The following is a 20,566-nucleotide window of genomic DNA, read 5'->3' on the forward strand; positions in this document are numbered from 1 at the left end:
AAGAATCCTGAACAGGACCTTTTTTTACTTGAGGCCCACAGCAGGAAGATTAAATTAAAAAAACAAAACAGTGGAGCAGTGACTTAGATACCGTTTATTAAGAATAACATCCTCGGCTTCCCTGGTGGTGCAGTGGTTGAAAATTTGCCTGCCGATGCAGGGGACACGGGTTCGTGCCCCGGTCCGGGAGGATCCCACATGCAGCAGAGCGGCTGGGCCCGTGAGCCATGGCCGCTGAGCCTGCGCATTTGGAGCCTGTGCTCCGCAATGGGAGAGGCCACAACAGTGAGAGTCCCGCGTACTGAAAATAAAAAAAGAATAACATGCTTAGTTAAATTATTATCAAAACAGCCAGCTGCCTAGGCATTAAAAGGCCTTTGGTTTGATCCAGGTGAACTTAAATTGCTCTTTAAAATTGGAATAGATATGTTAAAAATGTTGGCAGTATTTCTAATTGTTTAATGTAAGAAGAATAGCTATATTCATTGACTACCTGATTTATTTGAAAATACGGTCAGTTAATAGAATAATTTATTTGTTCTTCTTAAAAACTGCACCGAAAGGAAATGACCCTGAACTCAAATCATAACCTTTGGTTAAAAAATAGAAACAATTTTTATTGCCTTCCTAAGGATCATTTAAACACTTCAGCATCAACAAAGAGCTTCTTTTTTTTTTTTTTTTTTTTTTTTTTTAAATGGTACGCGGGCCTCTCACTGCTGTGGCCTCTCCCGTTGCGCAGGCTCAGCGGCCATGGCTCACGGGCCCAGCCGCTCTGCAGCATGTGGGATCTTCCCAGACTGGGGCACAAACCCGTGTCCCCTGCATCGGCAGGCAGACTCTCAACCACTGCGCCACCAGGGAAGCCCAACAAAGAGCTTCTAATGATGGGAGAGGTGATTTCAGAGTCACTGTCACAATGTAGAAATATAGACTGAACACCAGAATATCTATCACGATAATGTGAAAGAGCCTGAACCATAGTTTGGGATTACTAGTTGAGATTATTCATCTCTTCCTCTTCCTACTTCTTTATTATTATAATAAAAAGGCTTTTTCTCTTTCATAAGTACCTGCCAGACATTTCTAATGAGATTTAAGATGGATCCTTAAAATCTTTTTCATCACTGTTTTTTCTTGGGTGATTGGCAAATATTGAAAACTTGCAGCTCTGATCATTTCAAATCAATTTATGGGTTAAGTCTCTTTAATTTGTTAAGTATTTATTGAAAAGGAACTTTCAGGTGCTCCACTTATTGGCCCATTGTCTTATCTGTAGAATTGGGGTGGTAATAATACCTCTCAGATTTGTGAAGATAAATTTGAAAGTGCTTTGTAGTTACTAATTTAAAACGTCAGCCTTAATATTTTGCTTCTACCTGTAATGTCAGATTGTTTATACCTAAGTAGATACTTGTAGCAGGTTAAAACAGCTAAAGCTTCTTTGAAACATAAACATTCCGTAACATTGTTGTTTACAGTAAAGTTTAATTAAGGTAGATAAAGTGATATAAGTTCTAAAGCAGTAAAGTCTAAATTTAATGATATGAGTAAATACAAATTTGTAAAACATTCATTTAGGTTTAAGTGTTCTTATTATAAAAAGACATCACAGAGTTATTTTAAGAAGCAAACATTCTGGAATATTTGTGTTTAAAAAAAATCCGACCTGCCAGGAAACTTAGAATCAAGTGCTTGTCTTAACTGACAAATGGGAAAGAAAATCTGAAATGGTGGTGTGTTATCTATTCATAGATGTTTCATATTTCTGGAAACATACTGATCTCTAAGCAGAATTTGATTTACGCTTGTTTTAGGAACACATTTATTCAACAAATATTTGCAAATCTACTGTGGGACTCTCAGTACTGTATATACTGTATTACTGCGGTACTGAGATGATATATTAGCTGCTGTGTCTGCACAGGTGAACAAAGCAGAACCCTGCAAACCAAGGTGTACTTTTGTGCATGAACCTAAAAACCTGAGTTGTTGCTCTTGCTCCGGTAGGATCCCTGGAGCCATGCGGGGTTGGGGGAGCAGCTTCGGGGCCACCGAGCCGTGAGTTATGTGCTCTTTGTGTATTTTTGTTGACTTGGTTCATGTTGGCAAATTATTTTAGGTAAACTTGTTTTCCTCAGCGTTAAAAAATTGCTTTTGAGATAGCCTGGAACTTTTCACTGTCATCATGGGTTCCAGGGTTCTACCTGTGGAGCTCTGCTGCGTCGTGCGAGTTGGACTAGTCCTTCCTGTGAGGTGGGGGGGGGGTGGCGAGAGGCTCAGTGAGCCAGTGGGTGCCTGGGCTGTAATGGGCACCCGGGACGAACAGATGCCATTTCATTGTGAAGGGTGGCCCCTAACAGTCACTCGCTTATGCCGATGGTTAGAGCAGAGAGGTCTGAACGAATGCTACAGGAATAAGTGAAAGAACAAAATGCCAAATTTGGGATGCTTTGGGGCTAAAATACGAGTAAGTTTTACACCAGGAAAAGCGATTTGTGGAACTTCAACAGTAAGAAAAAAAATAAAGTTGAAAAAGTTAGTTACTTTATGATGTTTGTATGTTTACCAGAAACATGATACTCTTGTCAAGTAGGAATCCGTGAAAGCAAGACATTATGCCAGTGTTTCTATGAAGAGGCAAATAGTAGAGGAGCTGGTGGATTGTCTTTATTGGTGAATATTTGTGAAGACATTATTTTAAATGGTGTTCATCTTCCCACGCACTGAGGAGATGAGTGCATTTCCTCTGTGTTCTGCAAATGCTGGTGGGAGGGGGAGGTTCCTCCCAGAACACATGCTCAGAACCCGACCGTGACCAGTACCAGGAGACAGTATCTTTCCTTCAGACATGCATGTCCAAGGCGGGAGAAGCAAGCCTCAAGGTTGAAGGCAGACTCGTTTCTGAGCAGCGTGGCAGGCTTCTCGGCAAGGCGGGACCTACTTTTTCATTCTGCAAGCCCCACCCCGAGGCATTAACGGACAAGAATAAATCTTGACCGTTGACAGTCTGCAAAAGCTTGGGTCTCCGTGCACCTCTTCAGACCTTTCTGCACGCGTCAGTGTAAACAGGACTGCCATTTCACCGGGAGGATGAGCGGGGCGTGTGTGGTGGGCAGCACGTTCTCTGGCTCTTTCTCTTCCTGATTTTGCTGCTGTTGTGGGGAGAGAGATGAGGGTGTGCCTTGTGTCTCTGAAGAACCTCCTACTCCCTCCGTTGTTGGGCCCCGGGAAGGGTGGCTGAGGATCGTCGTCTTTTCAGCCTGGTGGGCGCTGCCTCTGGCTGAAGGAGCAGGCATGGTCCAGTACCCGGCGCTGGGCCCACGCCTCGTTCGCGCTGTCGTGCTGGTTTGTGCCAGAAGAGGTGCTTGCGGCTGTTCTGTTCCTGAAGCGCATCTCCTGGGAACTTAGTGTGGTGGTGGAAGCCTGAGTATGTCCTGAGATTGAGGTTCCAGTCCCGACCATTGTGCTTACCAGGTTGGGACTGTTAGCTACTGACAACTCTCTCCCTGCCTTCTGAACAGCTTTCTAGAGAGAACTGACCACATTCACTGGGATCACACCCTCCGCTCACATCCTTCCCCAGCCTCTTGCTTCTGCATCTGACTGCTGCCACCGCCCTGTGCACTCCTCCTGCTTTGGCTTCTGGGAGTGTACACTCACCCAGGTTTTCTCCCCACCCAGGTCTTCACCCTCGTTTCCCAGCCCCCGAATATCCACACTCCCTGGGCTCTGGCCTTAGTCCCCTGCTTCTCAGTCTCTGCTGCTGAGGCTGCGTGGAGGCGGCAGCGAGTGGTGGTGGGGAGCCTGGCCTCGCCGCCGAGCTGCTTGGGTTCCATCCTCGACTTCACCTACTGCCTTCCAGCTGCCGCTTCATCTCTCTGCCTGAGTTTCCTCATTCGTAAGAATGGGGTGGTTGTGAGGAGGTCCAGCCTGAGCGCACACCTCCCTGGTGGCACTCAGATCCCAACATCTGTCTACTTGCAACACTTGGCCACGTGAGCACGTGTTGAATGGATATTTTTCCCTCATAAAACTCCAGAGAGGTAGATCTCACAGTTCTCATTCTTCAGACGATGAACCAGAGACCCAGAATAGGTCACTGACTGACTGAGCCATGTGACTAGGTGAGGAGCTGGAGCTCATCCATTGAATGCAGAGCACTCAGACCCTATTACCCAGTGCTGCCTTGTCCCAATGGCTCACTGAGGGCCCTGGGCCCTCCCACCAAGGCACCAGTGGAAGGAGGAGGACGTGCAGTCCAGATTTCACCACTTAGCACTTCCGAGACCTTGGAAAGTCTCTTGAATGCCTGAGCCTTACTTTTTACCATCAGTCAGTAGAGATAATTAACTTTGCCCTGCCTGTCATTCAGGGTTATTGTGGGAACCAAATGACATAATATCTCTGATAGTACTTGTGCCAAGATGGGTATTTTAATTATGTTATAATTGTCTTGTAATTTATAATGGTTTAAGACAGTCTGAAGTGAGACTGGGTTTGAATTCCAGTTTTGCCCCTTACCTGACCCCTCTCTGCATCCGTTTTCTTATCTGCATAAGCAGTAATGATTATTCTTTTTTTAAAAATTTATTTATTTATTTATTTTTAGCTGTGTTGGGTCTTCGTTTCTGTGCTAGGGCTTTCTCTAGTTGCGGCGAGCGGGAACCACTCTTCATCGCGGTGCGCGGGCCTCTCACTATCGCGGCCTCTCTTGTTGCAGAGCACAAGCTCTGGACGCGCAGGCTCAGTAGTTGTGGCTCATGGGCCCAGTTGCTGTGTGGCATGTGGGATCTTCCCAGACCAGGGCTCGAACCCATGTCCCCCGCATCGGCAGGCAGCTTCTCAACCACTGCGCCACAAGGGAAGCCTGATTATTTTTTTTTCGTAAGCTTGTTGTGAGGTTAAGTGAGGTGTCATACATGTAAGTGTTAAGAGCAGGGTCTGGCTCACCATAAGGTTTCCATAGGTGTTCCATGTTATTGTTACATTTTAATATCTTTTACCAAATGAAAGTTAATGCTTCCGAAAACCCTGACTGAAAGTGGCAGAAACAAATTAAAAATTTTTATGCAAGTTTTGCTCAAGACCATGTCAGGCTTTTGCCCCAAAATTCCAAATTCTGTTTTTTTTTTTTTAAATCAGATATTCCTTGAAGCTTAAGAGTGTTGGGACTGGTGTACTTGTATGTATTTTAGACCCAAGGTCACCAGTCGAGCTGGCCTTGCCTAATGAAGTACAGAAATGAGATAGCAGTGTAATTCTTTCTGAAGGAACATTGACATGTAAAGGAAGCTGGAAGCTTAGATGATTTATATTAGTATTTTGGAGAGTAAACTGAAGTTATGATAACTTCATTTCTGGTGTGTTTTGGGGGGACTATTAACTTATTTGTGTCATTGCTAGGTTTATTTCTTGACTCTAACATTTTCTCAAAAAAGAGCTGAAAACCAGTTTTTCACTTTTCATTTTTTCATGTTTACAGATAACATCTAAACTCTTTGCAGTGTAAGTTGTGAAAGCTCTTCATTTAGCGCTGATATTCTTTGGAAGGGTTTCGACGTGGCATTCCTTACTTTTGTGCTCTTCACTCTGTTTTGTAGGAAGTCTGCGGTCTTGCAGTTCTTCGGACTGCTTTAGTAAAGTGATGCCGCCGAGGAAAAAGAGAAGACCTGCCCCTGGAGATGATTTATCTGCCAAGAAAAGTAGACACGATAGGTACGTTGCAGAGACAGTGGAACCACATTGATGGCATATGTGTTGAAGAGGCACCTTTCTACCCAAGCCCAGCATGGGTCTTCTAAGCATACAAATGCCAACTGGAATATTGTTTTGGTTCTGCCAGGAAAACTTTCAAAGTGTAATTTACCGTACTTACTTAACGTGTGGGCTCATGAAACAAAAACAAGTTAGGTAACTTGAGTTCTTAGAAATTCAAGTTTTATCTCAGTCCATTGAGCCATCAGAACTGGTGTAGAGTTTCTTTCTTTGCTTTTAAGAGCTTGCCCTCTGTGCCTGTTGAGGACCTCAGGATTGGTATGTATCTCTTCTTTAAGAGGGTCTCACTCACTACCTACAACCGCAGGAATCCTGTAGCTTCCTTTGCCAGGACTTGGGCTGCGTGGCTGGAGAGAGCTGCATGGCTGGAGAGAGCTGTGTGGCTGGAGAGAGCTGCCTGCACCAAATGCTCTAAGCCTGCCTGGAATATTAGCTGAGCTGACATTTCTTCTCAGAAGTGTGAGCATTTGTTAGAAACCATGAAAAACAAGACTGTTGAAACCACTTCTCTTTCACACAAGTGAACTGTTAATTTTGGTAACTCCCAAGGTCTATTAGACTTGCTTAGTTTAGGCATCTTTACTGTTTTGCCCAGATTTTATTAGACATTTTTTGGTTCTTTCTTTCTCTCTCCTTTTTTTTTTTTTAAAAAAAAAACTGAACAAACATCATAGTTTTAATTTTTTCTGCCTTTTCCCATCTTCCTCCATTCTGGCTCTGTAGGTCACTTTACTTCACTTATGTAGCCTGAATTGCCACATCGATAAATCAAGGGAATTAGATGAGATTTTTCTGCTTCTTTCTTTAAATAAATTTATTTTTTTATTTATTTATTTTTGGCTGCGTTTGGTCTTCGTTGCTGAGCGTGGGCTTTCTCTAGTTGCAGCGAGCGGGGGCTACTCTTCGTTGTGGTGCATGGGCTTCTCATTGCGGTGGCTTCTCGTTGCGGAGCATGGGCTTTAGGCGGGTGGGCTTCAGTAGTTGTGGCACGTAGGCTCACCAGTTGTGGCTTGCGGGCTCTAGAGCGCAGGCTCAGTAGCTGTGGCACACGGGCTTAGTTGCTCCGCGGGATGTGAGATCTTCCTGGACCAGGGCTCGAACCCGTGGCGGATTCTTAACCACTGCCCCACCAGGGAAGCCCTGAAGCCAGTTTAAAAACTGGTAATTGAATTGCAGAAGGGTGCGAGGTACTCTCATTGATAGCATTTCATCGGTCACCTAGGGGGTGGGGAGCTGTAGCGTTATCCGAGTTTCATTCTTGGTCTTTTTTGAAAAACAACTTTATTTACATACCACAATGTATACGATTTTAAGTGTACAGTTGAGTGATCTTTACGGAGTTGTTGGAGCTGTGCAGCCATCACTGCAAACCAATGTTAGAAGATTCCCATCACCCCTGTTGGAGCCTTGACGCCCATTCACAGTCCATCCCTGTGCTTATTCCCAGCCCCAGGAAACCACAAATTCACTTTCTGTCCCTACGATTTGCCTTTTCTGAACAGTTCACGTCAATGGTCTTTTTGTGCCTTGCTTCTTTCACTTAGCATAATTTTTTTGAGGTTCATCCATGTAATAGCATGTATTGATATCTTTTTTTTTTTTTCTGAATGTTATTCCATTGTCCTTTTTTATGTAGAGTATTTTTAAGTGATTCAGTCATTACAGTGTCATGTAGAGGTCTCCAGGATATTGAGTAGTTACAGACTTTGAGCTGAGCTAGGATGTCCAGGCCCAGGGTTGGAGCAAATCTGTTTGAACCCCTGGGCAGTATCCACCTTTGTTTCCAGGTGGGATGGCTACTTTTTATAGAAGAAATACAAAACTGGTGGTTTGCAGTTTCAGTATCTTAATACTTTATAATCATGTTTTGGGGATTTTCTGGGTATTAAAACCCAGAATCTCTGATCAACGGTATATACAGATATTCTGGTGAAAGTCTTGATCATGAATAAATGCTCTTTTAAAAAGAATTATACATGACTTTATATTATATGCTATATAAATAAAAACTGTATTCATAAATGTTTATATAACTATTTAGACAGTTTATATATAAATACTCATAATTTTTCTATCAAAATCACTATTTTAAAAGTACTGCTACTTCTCCCCTCCCCAAGTAGGGCCTATCTTGGTTCTCAGCCCCGTGTCATCATGAAATAAGGAATCCCTGCCAAGGGTCACAGTGTTGGCAGGAGGAAGCTGCTGTGCTTGCTGACTCAGTTCTCCAGCTTATGTGTCTGTTTCCACACTGCTAGGGTATGATAGGAGAAGGGCAGAAGCCAAGGATTCTCTGTACTTCATTTTCCTGAGATTTTTTTCCTGGAAGCTTGGACATAATTTGATGTTTCTTTTTATTTGCTTGACAAGTTCCTTGGAGGTGTCTGATACTGCCAGGTTCTTCCTTAGACCATGTGCTGCCCAGCCTGACTCGTGTGGCACGGGAGTCAGGAGAACTTGATGCAGAGACATGAGTGAGTCCTAGGGTCACCAGTTGAAGAAACACCATCCACATTTCTTGCTGTATCACTAGTGTTCGGTAGTTAGTTCTGGCTAGAGAGGTAGAAAGGAGTATATTAAATACTTGTTCTCTTCAGTTTTTACTGATTATTTGTTCATCAGAGAAAAACCTGTATTAAGTGCTTACCATTTAATTTTATATTGGGTGTGACTGTGTTTAAAACTATAGTTATAAAAGCTGAAGCTTCCAAATGCAAGAAGTGAAATATTTTAAATATACATGAAATACTGACTAAAAACTATTTGCTACTTTAAAAAACTCAGTATCTTTACTTTAAATAACTTAAAACCCATTTCTTGATTTCTAGCATGTATAGAAAATATGATACAACTAGAATAAAGACTGAAGAAGAAGCCTTTTCAAGTAAAAGGTGCTTAGAATGGTTCTATGAATATGCAGGTAGGTAATCATTTATATCACCTAAGACTGAGCCTCATAAAAATAAGGAGTGCCTTAGAGGAGATTAAAGAATTAAAAGGGAGTACTTTTCGAATTTGGGGTGGTGTGTGTGTGTGTGTGTGTGTGTGTGTGTGTGTGTGTGTGTGTGTGTGTGTGTGTGTGTGTGTGTTTTCGGGAGGGAACACAGTTGAAACAAATCACCAAATGTCCTATTTATAGCCAGCAACTAAGCCAAAGAATTCAGAACACTAAAAGGGAACTGAAAAGATGAAATGTACTTGGGAGAAATACTTTGGATTGCTAGGAAACCTCTTGAGAATGCTGGTAATGGGTGACTATTTGGTTTATGCATCCAAGTTAAACTAAAATAAGCTTTGCTGCTTTGAACCTTTATGTAGCGCAATGGAATTTCTTACATTGTGTCTCTATTTTGAAAGATCATTTGGCAGACAGTGTTTGTTTTGTCATTTAAAATGTCTTAAATCCAATCCCATTTTTGCAACGTATTATAATTGGTTGGATAATGTAATACTGAAATAAAGGGTTTGTTTGTTTTTGTGGCTGTGTATGTATAAAAAAGGGGGAAAGAAAAATTTTCAGACAAGTTTGAACTGAAGGCTCTTTTACCTTTCCTCTTCCCCACCATATTTCTGGCCCTGTCATAACTTATCAACTTGACAGTTCCAGTGACCTTCAAACCAATTTTCTTGACATCAGTCTTTACTCCCAGTCAGGTTCTATGTGTTTCTTGTTGTATTATTTGAAAAAATAAAATAAAATAAACTGAACAGATCATACATGTCATTCCCTAACAAGCCGCTGCACCCTTGCCCCCCACTTAAAAATCCCTGCTACCTACAGGATAAAAGACAACTAACTCAGTGCCATCCCTTTGCCTGGAGTGTTTTTCTCTACTTTTCCATATGACAAGCTGCAATGCATCTCTTCGCTTACTTAGTTTAATAGCCTTCTTTGTACTCTTACAGGAAGGACATTGTTCATAACTGGTTTTGATACCCTTTTATTGGGTATCAAAATGAGGATTCCTCCTGGGGCCAGTGTTTTCCTCCTACCCCTACCCTACCCTTTTTCTGATAAAAGTCTTGCCCCTTTGGCCACAGAGATTGTTCCAGGGGCTGCTAGGTAACCCAGGTCAGGACAATCAGATAAAATTTCCTAGGGTTTTCAGATTGAAGCTGGGAGAAGAGCATCTTTCTCTTCTGGTGGTAGACTTGAAAGGATGCGATCCTGATTCCTGTAGTTTTTTGGATTTTTGTGAGCTACCCCAATATCCTTCTAGTGAATTCTCTTTCATTACTTGAACTAGTTTGAGCTGGATTTTGTTTGCAGGGCACAGACACATGGTGCAGACACTTATACAGTATTAGAATTTATCTGTTTTCATGTCTAGGTCTTGAGAACATGCATCTCTTGAGGACATTTTGTGAAAGTGGTTAGCACGTTTCCAGGTGTTCAGTACTTGGGTCTGAATGATGGAACGTTTTCTCATGTTCATATCACTTTGATTATGAAGATCTCTTGCTTTCTCATATTGGTTAACATTTATTGTTATGAAATATATTATAAAAAGGAAAGTTCAGGGCTTCCCTGGTGGCACAGTGGTTGAGAGTCTGCCTGCCGATGCAGTGAACACGGGTTCGTGCCCTGGTCCGGGAAGATCCTATATGCTGCGGAGCAGCTGGGCCCGTAAGCCATGGCCACTGAGCCTGCGCGTCCGGAGCCTGTGCTCCGCAACGGGAGAGGCCACAACAGTGAGAGGCCCGCGTACTGCCAAAAAAAAAAGGAAAGTTTAAACAGAAAAAGTATACTTAATCCCACCACCATAGCACAGCTATTTTGATATTTTTGTGTCTTCCTTTATAAGCAAATATGAATTTTTCCATAGTAAAAACCACACTTCTGTTTTCTTTTAAAAGGAAGCAAGGTACAGTTTTCCTTCTTGTTTGCTTTTCTCTGGCTCAGAAAGGTGACATTTGGGATAAAGATTAAGCCACATTCTTTAGGTTCCTTGAGGGCCCTGACAGGTGGTTCCTTGGGATTTCATCACTGTGAGAAGTTTATGTGGGTGTGGCTATCCCTATTTTTATTAATGCCCCCCCCCCTTTTTTTGCTTTTTTTTGTATTTTATCAGGGAAAATAGCTTGAAATTGAGAACAACTGGCACCTGCTTTCTTTTTTAAAAAATTAATTTATTTAATTATTTTTGACTGCATTGGGTCTTCGTTGCTGGGCGTGGGCTTTTCTCTAGTTGCAGTGAGTGGGGGGCTATTCTTGTGGTGCCCGGGTTTCTCATTGCAGTGGCTTCTCTTTGTTGTGGAGCACTGGCTCTAGGTGTGCAGGCTTCAGTAGCTGTGGCACACGGGCTCAGTAGTTGTGGCTCACGGGCTCTAGAGTGCAGGCTCGGTAGTTGTGGTGCACAGGCTTAGTTGCTCCGCGGCATGTGGGATCTTCCCAGACCAGGGCTCGAACCTATGTCCCCTGCATTGGCAGGCAGATTCTTAACCACTGCGCCACCAGGGAAGTCCTCATTTTTTAATATCCCAACTACATGAATAAAAACTGAAAATAAGTATTATTCAAGAAAAATGCATGGTGAGAAGTCCCTGGAAGGTTGTGCTCTGGGCAAGTCTGTGGGAGCAGACAGTGAGGCCGTGGGCCCCCTGTGCTAGGGTGAGGGCCTGCCCCCCTCGCTGTGCTCGTGTTCCCTCGGAGAGAGCCACCTGCTTTTGGTGGACTCCCTGCACTGAATCCGGAGTGCAGTGGAGGGTGGTAGGGGCCTTGGTGCTGCAGTTGTGCTACACAGATGGACCTTAGTTCTTTCCAGAGTCCTCAGTTTCACCCTTGCCCTGTCCTCTGCGCTCTGTCCTCTGCACTCTGTCCTCTGCAACCCTTTAGCCTGAGGCCAGCTCCTCTCAGCTCCTGCCTGGCCAGTTAGTCCCAGCCCTCTTTTGCACATCCTGTGATGCAGCCTATCACCTTTTTAAATCCCTGTCAACTCAGTTTCTGATTCTCAGAGATTTTATAAATGAAATGGTCTCCACTGGGGCTCTTGTCATGTTCTCTGTGGTTATAGGCTTACTCCCTTTTGTACTTTGGTACTTGAGTCCTCTGTGACTTTAGAAGGGATTGCTGGGGGCAAGATTGGGGGGCTGTCTTATTTAGACCTCTGTCTGAAACTGGAATCCCATTTCTTTTCATTAAAATAACCAGTTTTACATAAATGATTTATCTAATAACTTCCACTTTCTGAAATATATCTAAGAGTAAGAGATGAGACCAGATACACAAGTGCCAACATTTCAGAGTCACGCTAAAGCTAATACACGTAGGTCATAAAAGTTCTACAAATCCTGACTGTAGGCCCTACTTTCGATTAGGTTCTGTAGCAAAATTGTTTCTTGGTTTACCCAAGTGAGATTTGGGACCAGGAGCAGGTGCTAAGTGACAAAGGAGACAAAGGTTTTGCTGACAAAGGTTTCTTGGCAAAGGAGACAGCGTGGCACTGTTTGCCCCAGAGATGCAGCATGGTGTGATTATGGAAACTCTGCCATGAGCATCTTGGGCTCTCATGAAAGGGTTAAGTATGTTTAGTTAGGGGCCCCTGCTTAAAATGGCAGTGAAAGTGGGAGGACCACTTTTTTCTAGATTATTGTCAGTACATCTGCCTTCTAAATATACCTCTAGTGTCTTTCACCAGGGCATTCTATAGCTTTTAGACCATCTCCCTCAAACCCACTTTTAATCCACTTTGTGTTAACCAGTGGCCTATTTATTAGATTAAGATTGTTCAATTCTACAGGTAAAATGATAAATCTAGTGTAAATATACCCATAATCCCAATGAAAAATGTGATTACAAATAGATCTAAATGGGAATGGTAATGAGAAAAAAGGAAAAGTTGTTATAGATATCAGGATTATGGGTAGCCTTTAAGTAATGTTGACTGATAAACTATATTTAATACTTTTAGGATAAAATATTAAAGTAATATGAGTCATGCCATTGCAGATCATATTGTTAAAACCTTGCTCTTTTCAAATACACAGGTGCATGTGTATATAAGTTAACATGACAATGGCATTGCATAAAATGTGGAAAAAAGAAAAAAGCATGGCTGACTTAATGTTTACCACTGCCCAGTGTACCTCAGCCACCCTTTGAGGGCCTGCTACTTGCCAGGCTCTAGTGTGTGGATGACAGAAGCACTATACTTAGAGCTTATTTTCTGGTGTGACAGACAAACAAATGAGAAGCATCGTATTGTAACAAGCATTGACAGGGATAGGAGGCCAAGTTGGAGGGGGTGTGAGTTGGACAGCCAGCTGGGAGACCCCAGGGCCCTGTGCACAGGCAGGGGAAGGGCAGGTGGCTTGCCAGGCTCAAGAATAGGTTGCAGTAAATGAGCTTTTTTAAATCACGAAGAATAGAAGCCAAAGACAAAAATTTTTTTAAGATTATCAGGTACCTTTTTTTTTTCTCAGCTCTGTGCAACCACCTGCCAATGAGTCCTATCAGTAGATACCAAAGAGTCATCTGTTCCTACAACCAAACCTCTTAGCAAAATAGTGATAGATAGATACTTCCATGTGAGAATAATTACTCTTTAATGTCACAGCCTAAATACTTTATAGTAGTAGAATGAGGAAAAGAATGATGAAACGTGGGATACACACACACACACACACACACACACACACACAGAGTCACCTACAGGGGCATAATGTAAAGTATGTCAGCTAGGTGATCTCACAGGAAGATTATCAGACACGGTGAAAAAAGCAAGGTGTAGAATTTATAGGTACAGTATGAACCCATGTGTATAGATAAACAAATTCAGGGCTGCATTTCACTATATATTTGCACATACATAAATACACAGCAAAAAGGTCTGGGAAGATACATGCCTGTCTTGTAAGGAAAGGAAGAAGGCAGCCTTTCTCTTTTTACTCTGTTTTACTTGGACTTCTTTATTTGAACATTTCACTGTGTGAATGTCTTCATATATCGTTTGTGTAATATACACATGAGTGCCCACATGCGGGGCTGTGCACACTCAAACCCAAGTGATAAAATGCTCACTGTATTTTCATTTGAGTCAAGAATGAGATAAAGATGCCCACTCTCACTCCTCTTATTTGCCATTGTTTTGGGAGTTATTAACTAATGCTGTTAGGTAAGAGAAAAAAAGAATGGGCATGAATACAGGAAAGGAGGATGCAAAAATGATCATTCATTGAAGGTGAAATGATTGAATTGTTGTGTACCTGGAAAGCCAAAGAGAATTGCCTGAAAAACTTAGCAACTAAATAAATATGGATATATATTCTGCAGGTAAAATTTATAAAAATGGCTTGTTTGTGGAAGGGTTCTTAAAGAAATTCTTTTATTTATTTATGGGCTCTGTAGTTTGCGGCATGTGGGCTCTCTGGTTGAGGTGCGTGGGCTCGGTAGTTGTGGCATGCTGGCTTAGTTGCTCCACGGCATGTGGGATTTTAGTTTCCTGACCAGGGATTGAACCCGTGTCCCCTGCATTGGAAGGCAGATTCTTTACCACTGGACCACCAGGGAAGTCCCAGAAGTTCTTTAATAAGTGGTCGTCTCTGGGGAGTAGAGAGAAGTTAGGGGAAACTTTTGCTTTTTTAACATTTTTATTTTCAGTTTTACTTTTTTTTTTTTTTTTTGCGGTATGCGGGCCTCTCACTGTTGTGGCCTCTGCCGTTGTGGAGCACAGGCTCTGGACGCACAGGCTCAGCAGCCATGGCTCACGGGCCCAGCCGCTCCGCAGCATGTGGGATCTTCCCAGACTGGGGCAGGAACCCGTATCCCCTGCATCGGCAGGCGGACTCTCAACCACTGAGCCACCAGTGAAGCCCTCAGTTTTACTTTTAAATGAAATTTTATATCATGTTCATGTATTAATGTTGCCCAAAAAACTAAGTTAAAAATTAAGTAAACTTTTATTTGATTTTCCCTCCATAATCAAGGTAAAAAAATTAAGAATTCATAGGAAAACATGTAAAATAAAAGGAGAAGAAAGAAAATCCCAGCAAAAGGTAACAGATTTGAATATGTGAAATAAAACTCTTTGTAACAAAGTAGCACATTTGTGATTAAAAGGAAAACACATGCAGAAAAAGTATTTGCTCTGGCTAGATTATGTGGAAGAGCCTGAGTTTGGACTTCAGGGGGAGCCAAGGATTAGAAGCAGAAAAGTGACACGAGACTGTCCAAGGTGATTTTTTTTTTTTTTTTAAATAATCTCAGTTTATTTTTTATTTTTATTTTTATTTATTTATTTATTTTTTTGCGGTACGTGGGCCTCTCACTGTTGTTGCCTCTCCCGTTGCGGAGCACAGGCTCCGGACGCGCAGGCTCAGCGGCCATGGCTCACGGGCCCAGCCGCTCCGCGGCATGTGGGATCCCCCCGGACCGGGGCACGAACCCGTGTCCCCTGCATCGGCAGGTGGATTCTCAACCACCGCGCCACCAGGGAAGCCCTGTCCAAGGTGATTTTAATGGTCATCCTTTGTTGAGAACAACCACCTTACCCTTTTATCGTGATCTAGTTATTACCGTATTGAAATTACTCTTATGCCTTGTCTCCCTTCCTGGAGGGCAAGGACCATGGATTACTCCTCTTTAGCCACTTCTACAGTGCATTGCTCCAGGGTGTGCCCAGTAGATAATATTTGAATGAAACTGAGACATTTTCAGATGGTGGATCCTGCTTGTCTTGGCAGTTTGCTAGAGCTGAAGGCTTTGGAAGATTGTAGAGTGATTCTTGTGTGGTCCAGTGGCTAAGACTCTGTGCTCCCAATGCAAGGGGCCCAGGTTCAATCCCTGGTCAGGGAACTAGATCCCACATGCCGCAACTAAAGATCCCGCATGCCGCAAGTAAAAGATCCCGTGTGCCACAACTAAGACCCAATGCAGCCAAATAAATAAATTTTTTTTAAAAGAATAAATAGCTCTTACACTTGAGGAACTTAGAAGGAGAGGTAGATGAGTTGGGACTTAATGCAAATGTGAGAAAATCATTCCTAGCATTGTACGGGGTCACACAAGACTGCCTGACCCAGCCTCCACTGCTGGGGGTGAGGAGATTGGGAGGACTGCCTGTATGGTTCCTGTCTTAAAGATTGAAGAAGCTGGCATGGGAAGATGGGAGGAGGGGAGAGGGAGATGGGCTGAGGCCACAAAGAGTTAGTACTGCGTTGGGTATGTGTCAGGATGTGTGTGCATAGCAAACAATGGGTAGGTGTTTCTGGATCTTAATTTTTATTTATTCAGCAATATCTATTGGATTCTTTCATTTCCAAGAAGCTTGATATGAAGGTGGAAAGCTATGAGGCTGAAGAGGAAGGGACGCAGTAGATCATAGAGAACCTTGTTTGATATGCCAGAGACTTTGGACTTTATCCATAGGTAGTAGGGAACTTAAAATCGAAGGAGTTTGTGTTTGAGGTGGACCCTCCAGGTGGCTTTGTAAGAGATGGGTCCAAGGGGGATGAGGCTCTGGAATTAGGGAGATCCTGAGGAGACTGCTATGGTCATCTAAGTGAGAGAATGACATCTGAACAGGTCAGTGCACGTTAAGAAATATTTGGAAAGTAAAATTGGCAGCACACTTGGTAACTGATCGGCTCTGGAGAATATAGGAGAAGGGGGGACTCCAGGATGATGCCTCCGTTTCTGTTTCTGGTGGTGCCCCCGTTGAGATGCTACAGGAGGATAATCTCAGCTACCACAGAGAAGCCACATAAAATAAAGATTGACTGTGTCTACTGGATGTGGTGATTAGGAGTTTATTGGTGACCTTGGCAAGAAGAGTTGCAGTGGAGGGAGATGAGCAAAAACCAGATTGCAGTGGTTGAAGAACGAATGGGGGCTACAGTAGAGCTGGGACATGTGGACAGTTCTTTCAGGAAGAAACAGAGATAATGTGGAATGTGAAGAAAGGGGTTATTGCCTTGTCTAGAACAAAAAGACTGCTTGGTTTTTTTTCTGTGTAAAAGAAACAATTGTGTTATCTCCCAATTAATTTTAAAAAGAATATTAGGTAGTTCTTTGCTGTGTTTCCAAAAATTATTGTATGTGTTGAAATTATTACCAAAATAAGAATAGAGATTTAAGCTACTTTAAAGAACAGGAATTGAATGCCTGTAGCCTTATCTTTAGACATAAATTATGTGTACATCTATCCACAGGTTGAAGGACTTGGCCATAAACTGACTTAAATGACTGTGAAGAACATAATCCTTTAAAGATGAACTGAAATTCTAGAATATTTTTCAATATATACTTGGTGATTTCTTTCTTCAGAAAGGATTTATGGTCTTTAAGTGTTATTTGATCTAAGTTTACTTTAATAATAAGTATTTTAAAAGTATAATACTATAGTATTAAGAGTCTATGTACATGGTTAGATTAATTTCTATAAATTGCATTTCATCACAGGTACTGATGATGTTGTAGGTCCCGAAGGCATGGAGAAATTTTGTGAAGACATTGGTGTTGAACCAGAAAATGTAAGTCTAACTTACTAATTTGGGTAGATCAGTTGATCTGATTTTGTCTCTTGGCAAACAAAGCAACAATGAAGAAGTAAGGGTGCATTAGTTTTTATGAGGCAATCTAAGAAATAAGTTCCAATTCTAAGTTGGTTTGTAAGCAAAAATTTTTTTGCAATTGGTATGGTGTAACTACAGTCAGTCATTTTTTTCTCACATTTAATTTCTTGTCTCTAAAAGGTACAGTAATAAAGTAATTAAGCTAGATGTTTAAAAAGTGGCGTCGGCATGTGTGCCTACCATGACGGATAACTGGGGACTGGGGGACTGAGGGCTTTCATAAGGGTTTTGAATAAGTTATAATTAAAAAGGTTTTTTCACAGCTCCTTCACTTCCAGTTGAATTTAACTCAGAAAGTGATTGCTTTTTAGTGTAAAGCCCCTAAGTATTTCCTTTAAAACATTTAATTAGAAGTTTTTTTATATGCTTCATTGTTTTTGCATAATTCTTACCATCATATTATTTTTGAATATTTTTTCCTATTCCCACGTTTGTCTTACTGCAAAATGAAACATTATACAAATGCTCTGACTCATTAACTATGCAGTTTAATATTACATCGGCCTCCAATTTAACAAATACCTCTTACATCCTAAATGAATTTATGCTCTGGAAGAGCTCTCAAGGGATCATCCCTTTCAGACTGTTGGTGAGATATCTGGTACCCATGCATATCATGCTCTTCGAGACTTCACACTTTATTCCTTAAAAAAATTTTGTTGGGCTTCTCTGGTGATGCAGTGGTTAAGAATCCGCCTGCCAATGCAGGGGACACGGGTTCGACCCCTGGCCCAGGAAGATCCCACATGCCACGGAGCAACTAAGCCCGTGTGCCATAACTACTGAGCCTGCGCTCTAGAGCCCGCGAGCCACAACTACTGAAGCCTGTGTGCCTAGAGCCCATGTTCCACAACAAGAGAAAGCCTGCACGCAGCAATGAAGACCCAGCGCAGCCAAAAATAAAAACAAACAAATTAATTAATTTAAAAAAAATTTTGTTACCATTCCTATGCCTCCATCCTCCCCACTTCCCCCACCCCCAGTAACACTGTAAATTTTCTAAAGAACCTTTGGACTGTCTTTAACTTACTACATGGATTTTAGTCTTGTATTTTTATTTTAACGTAATCTAGTTCAGGTGTCTTGATAAATTATTGAGTTTGGTACAGAGGTTTGGGGACAGCTGGGTCAGTAGTATTTTGCCTGATCTAGTCCATAGCCGATGGACAAAAACATTCCACTGACTTTAAGAAGGAAGTTTTCTGACAGGGGCTGGGCCAAGGTTGGCAGTGTTTTCTGGACAGTAGTGTAAAAGGGACGAGAGTGAGCTGGGCCTGAGAGGAGATCCAGAGGTTCCACCCAGGGGACAGTAATCAGCATGTGATCAGAGGGGTGGGTTGCAGGGCCCAATAGTGGGGAGGCTGGGAGGCATCGGGCCGCCAGTGTGAGAGGTATCAGGTGGGCATCTACTCTCAGGGCCAGAAAGGTCTGTTGGGTGGGAGGAGTGCTGACACTGATTCTAACCGAGAAAACAGGGAGGCCCAGCTCTTTAAAGTTCCTCAGCCCCAAATACCAGTACTCAATAAAAAATAGCTACTGTTATTATCATTTTTTGGCAATTATGAGTCTTTGGTTCTCTATTTCTGTAGCAGTAGAAATAGTCTTGAAATGTTGAATCACATAGAAGACTGAATGACTGAATTCAGACTATTATTCCAAAGAATTGATTCCTGTACTTCAATTCTAAGATGCCACTGATAGAATTTTTATTATTTTATTCATCACTAAAAAGGAAAAATGTTAAGTAAATTCTGATAAGCCATCAGTTGTGGATACATCCCAATTTCAGAAATTTGAAAAACCAGCACAAAAATAGTTTTTTAGAGGTTTGTCTGCGTTGATGAGTGAGCACTTTAAAGTATTTAAAACCCTCAACTTGCCTGATATTTATAGCTTATGAAATTTAAGCAGGCTTGTAAAATTCAGTTTAACTTCCATTTACTAAGGTAACAGCAAAATCCTTTAAGTAGCTAGCTTCCTTATTAGCTGTGCTAGGGAAAGGTCTATTTGTGTAAAGAAGTACCCATTGTGAATATCTGCTTTGGCTGTTTGGCCACATTACATGCATACTTGTATGTGTGAATAGTTTGAAGAACATGTAACGCCTTCTTTTTGGAAAATCCTTCCTATTAGGCCCCTGGTCTCTTAAGTCACCATTTTCTAACCAGTTTAACAATCATGTTTTGTGGTGATGTGCATAATATGTAGAAAAATTGGTTCACTTATCAGTTCTAGTTATCTACCTAGTAATCTGGATTTTTAAAGTGTAAAAAACCTAGTGACTTAAAAAAATTGGGTAAGTACTGATTGAATTGATATTTGATTGATAGGTCCTAGAGATTTACTGGGTTCTTACTGATACTAATCTCCAAAGTAGAAAACCATAAAGTCAGCACCAAGAGAAAGCTTTGCATTACTCTTCCAGTTATAAATGAAACAAAGCTGGAGATTTTTAGTCTACAAAGGAGCTCATTGGCAGTTGAAGGGACAGACCTTCTGAACCTCCTGAATGCTGTTGTTCTGGAGTCCTTCATGTGCCTTTTGGCTCTCAGGGCCTAACTAAATCATCTAAAGTGATTTCTGAGTGGCTGCTTGCCTCATTATGGTGGGGAGTGTTATGCTTTTATTTTGTATTTTGTTGTTGTTTGGGATTTTTAAAACTTTGGTTCTATTACAAAAAGTAATAGAAGGCAGGTGCGAAATTGTATTTGTATTTTTTGATTCATTTTCAGGGATAACAGCCTAAAAATATGTTGATGCTCTTTTTAAAAAAAAATTTTTATATTGGAGTAGAGTTGATTTACAGTGTTGTGTTAGTTTCAGGTGTACAGTAGAGTGTGATTCAGTTGTACACATATGTGTATCTATTCTTTTTCAGATTCTTTTCCCATGTAGGTTATTATAGAATATTGAGTAGAGTTCCCTGTGCTATACAGTAGATCCTTGTTGATGATCTATTTTATATATAGTAGTGTATATATGTTAATCCCAAACTCCTAATTTATCCCTCCCCACCCCCGCCTTTCCCCTTTGGTAGCCGTAAGTCTGTTCTCTGTGTCTGTGAATCTGTTTCTGCTTCATAGATAGGTTCATTGGTGTCATACTTTAGATTCCATATGTAAGTGATATCATATAGTATTTGTCTTTCTCTGTCTGACTTACTTCACTTAGTATGATGATCTCCAGGTCCATCCATGTTGCTGCAAATGGCATTATT

General features: G+C 41.8%; 1 protein-coding gene across 17 annotated transcripts in view; it reads left to right on the plus strand.

The window, feature by feature from the left end:
• The window catches only part of DCUN1D4 (defective in cullin neddylation 1 domain containing 4), a 66,087-nt gene that overhangs the window by 19,501 nt on the left and 26,020 nt on the right, over window positions 1–20,566 (plus strand). For 9 of the 17 annotated variants that reach the window (XR_010841050.1, XM_067036056.1, XM_067036069.1 and 6 more), the window contains 4 exons: window positions 2,011–2,061; window positions 5,604–5,718; window positions 8,607–8,698; window positions 17,177–17,247. Coding sequence is in view for 16 of the 17 variants with exons in the window: in XM_067036056.1 (XP_066892157.1) it covers window positions 2,011–2,061; window positions 5,604–5,718; window positions 8,607–8,698; window positions 17,177–17,247 (329 nt within the window). In the remaining variant the exon portion in view is untranslated. Of the gene's footprint in view, window positions 1–2,010; window positions 2,062–5,485; window positions 5,509–5,603; window positions 5,719–8,606; window positions 8,699–17,176; window positions 17,248–20,566 lie in introns of all 17 variants that reach the window. The other 8 variants (XM_067036060.1, XM_067036066.1, XM_059065798.2 and 5 more) reach the window with 2 other exon arrangements.

The sequence above is a fragment of the Kogia breviceps genome, chromosome 6, assembly GCF_026419965.1.
Source record: "Kogia breviceps isolate mKogBre1 chromosome 6, mKogBre1 haplotype 1, whole genome shotgun sequence".
Classification (NCBI taxonomy): domain Eukaryota; kingdom Metazoa; phylum Chordata; class Mammalia; order Artiodactyla; family Physeteridae; genus Kogia; species Kogia breviceps.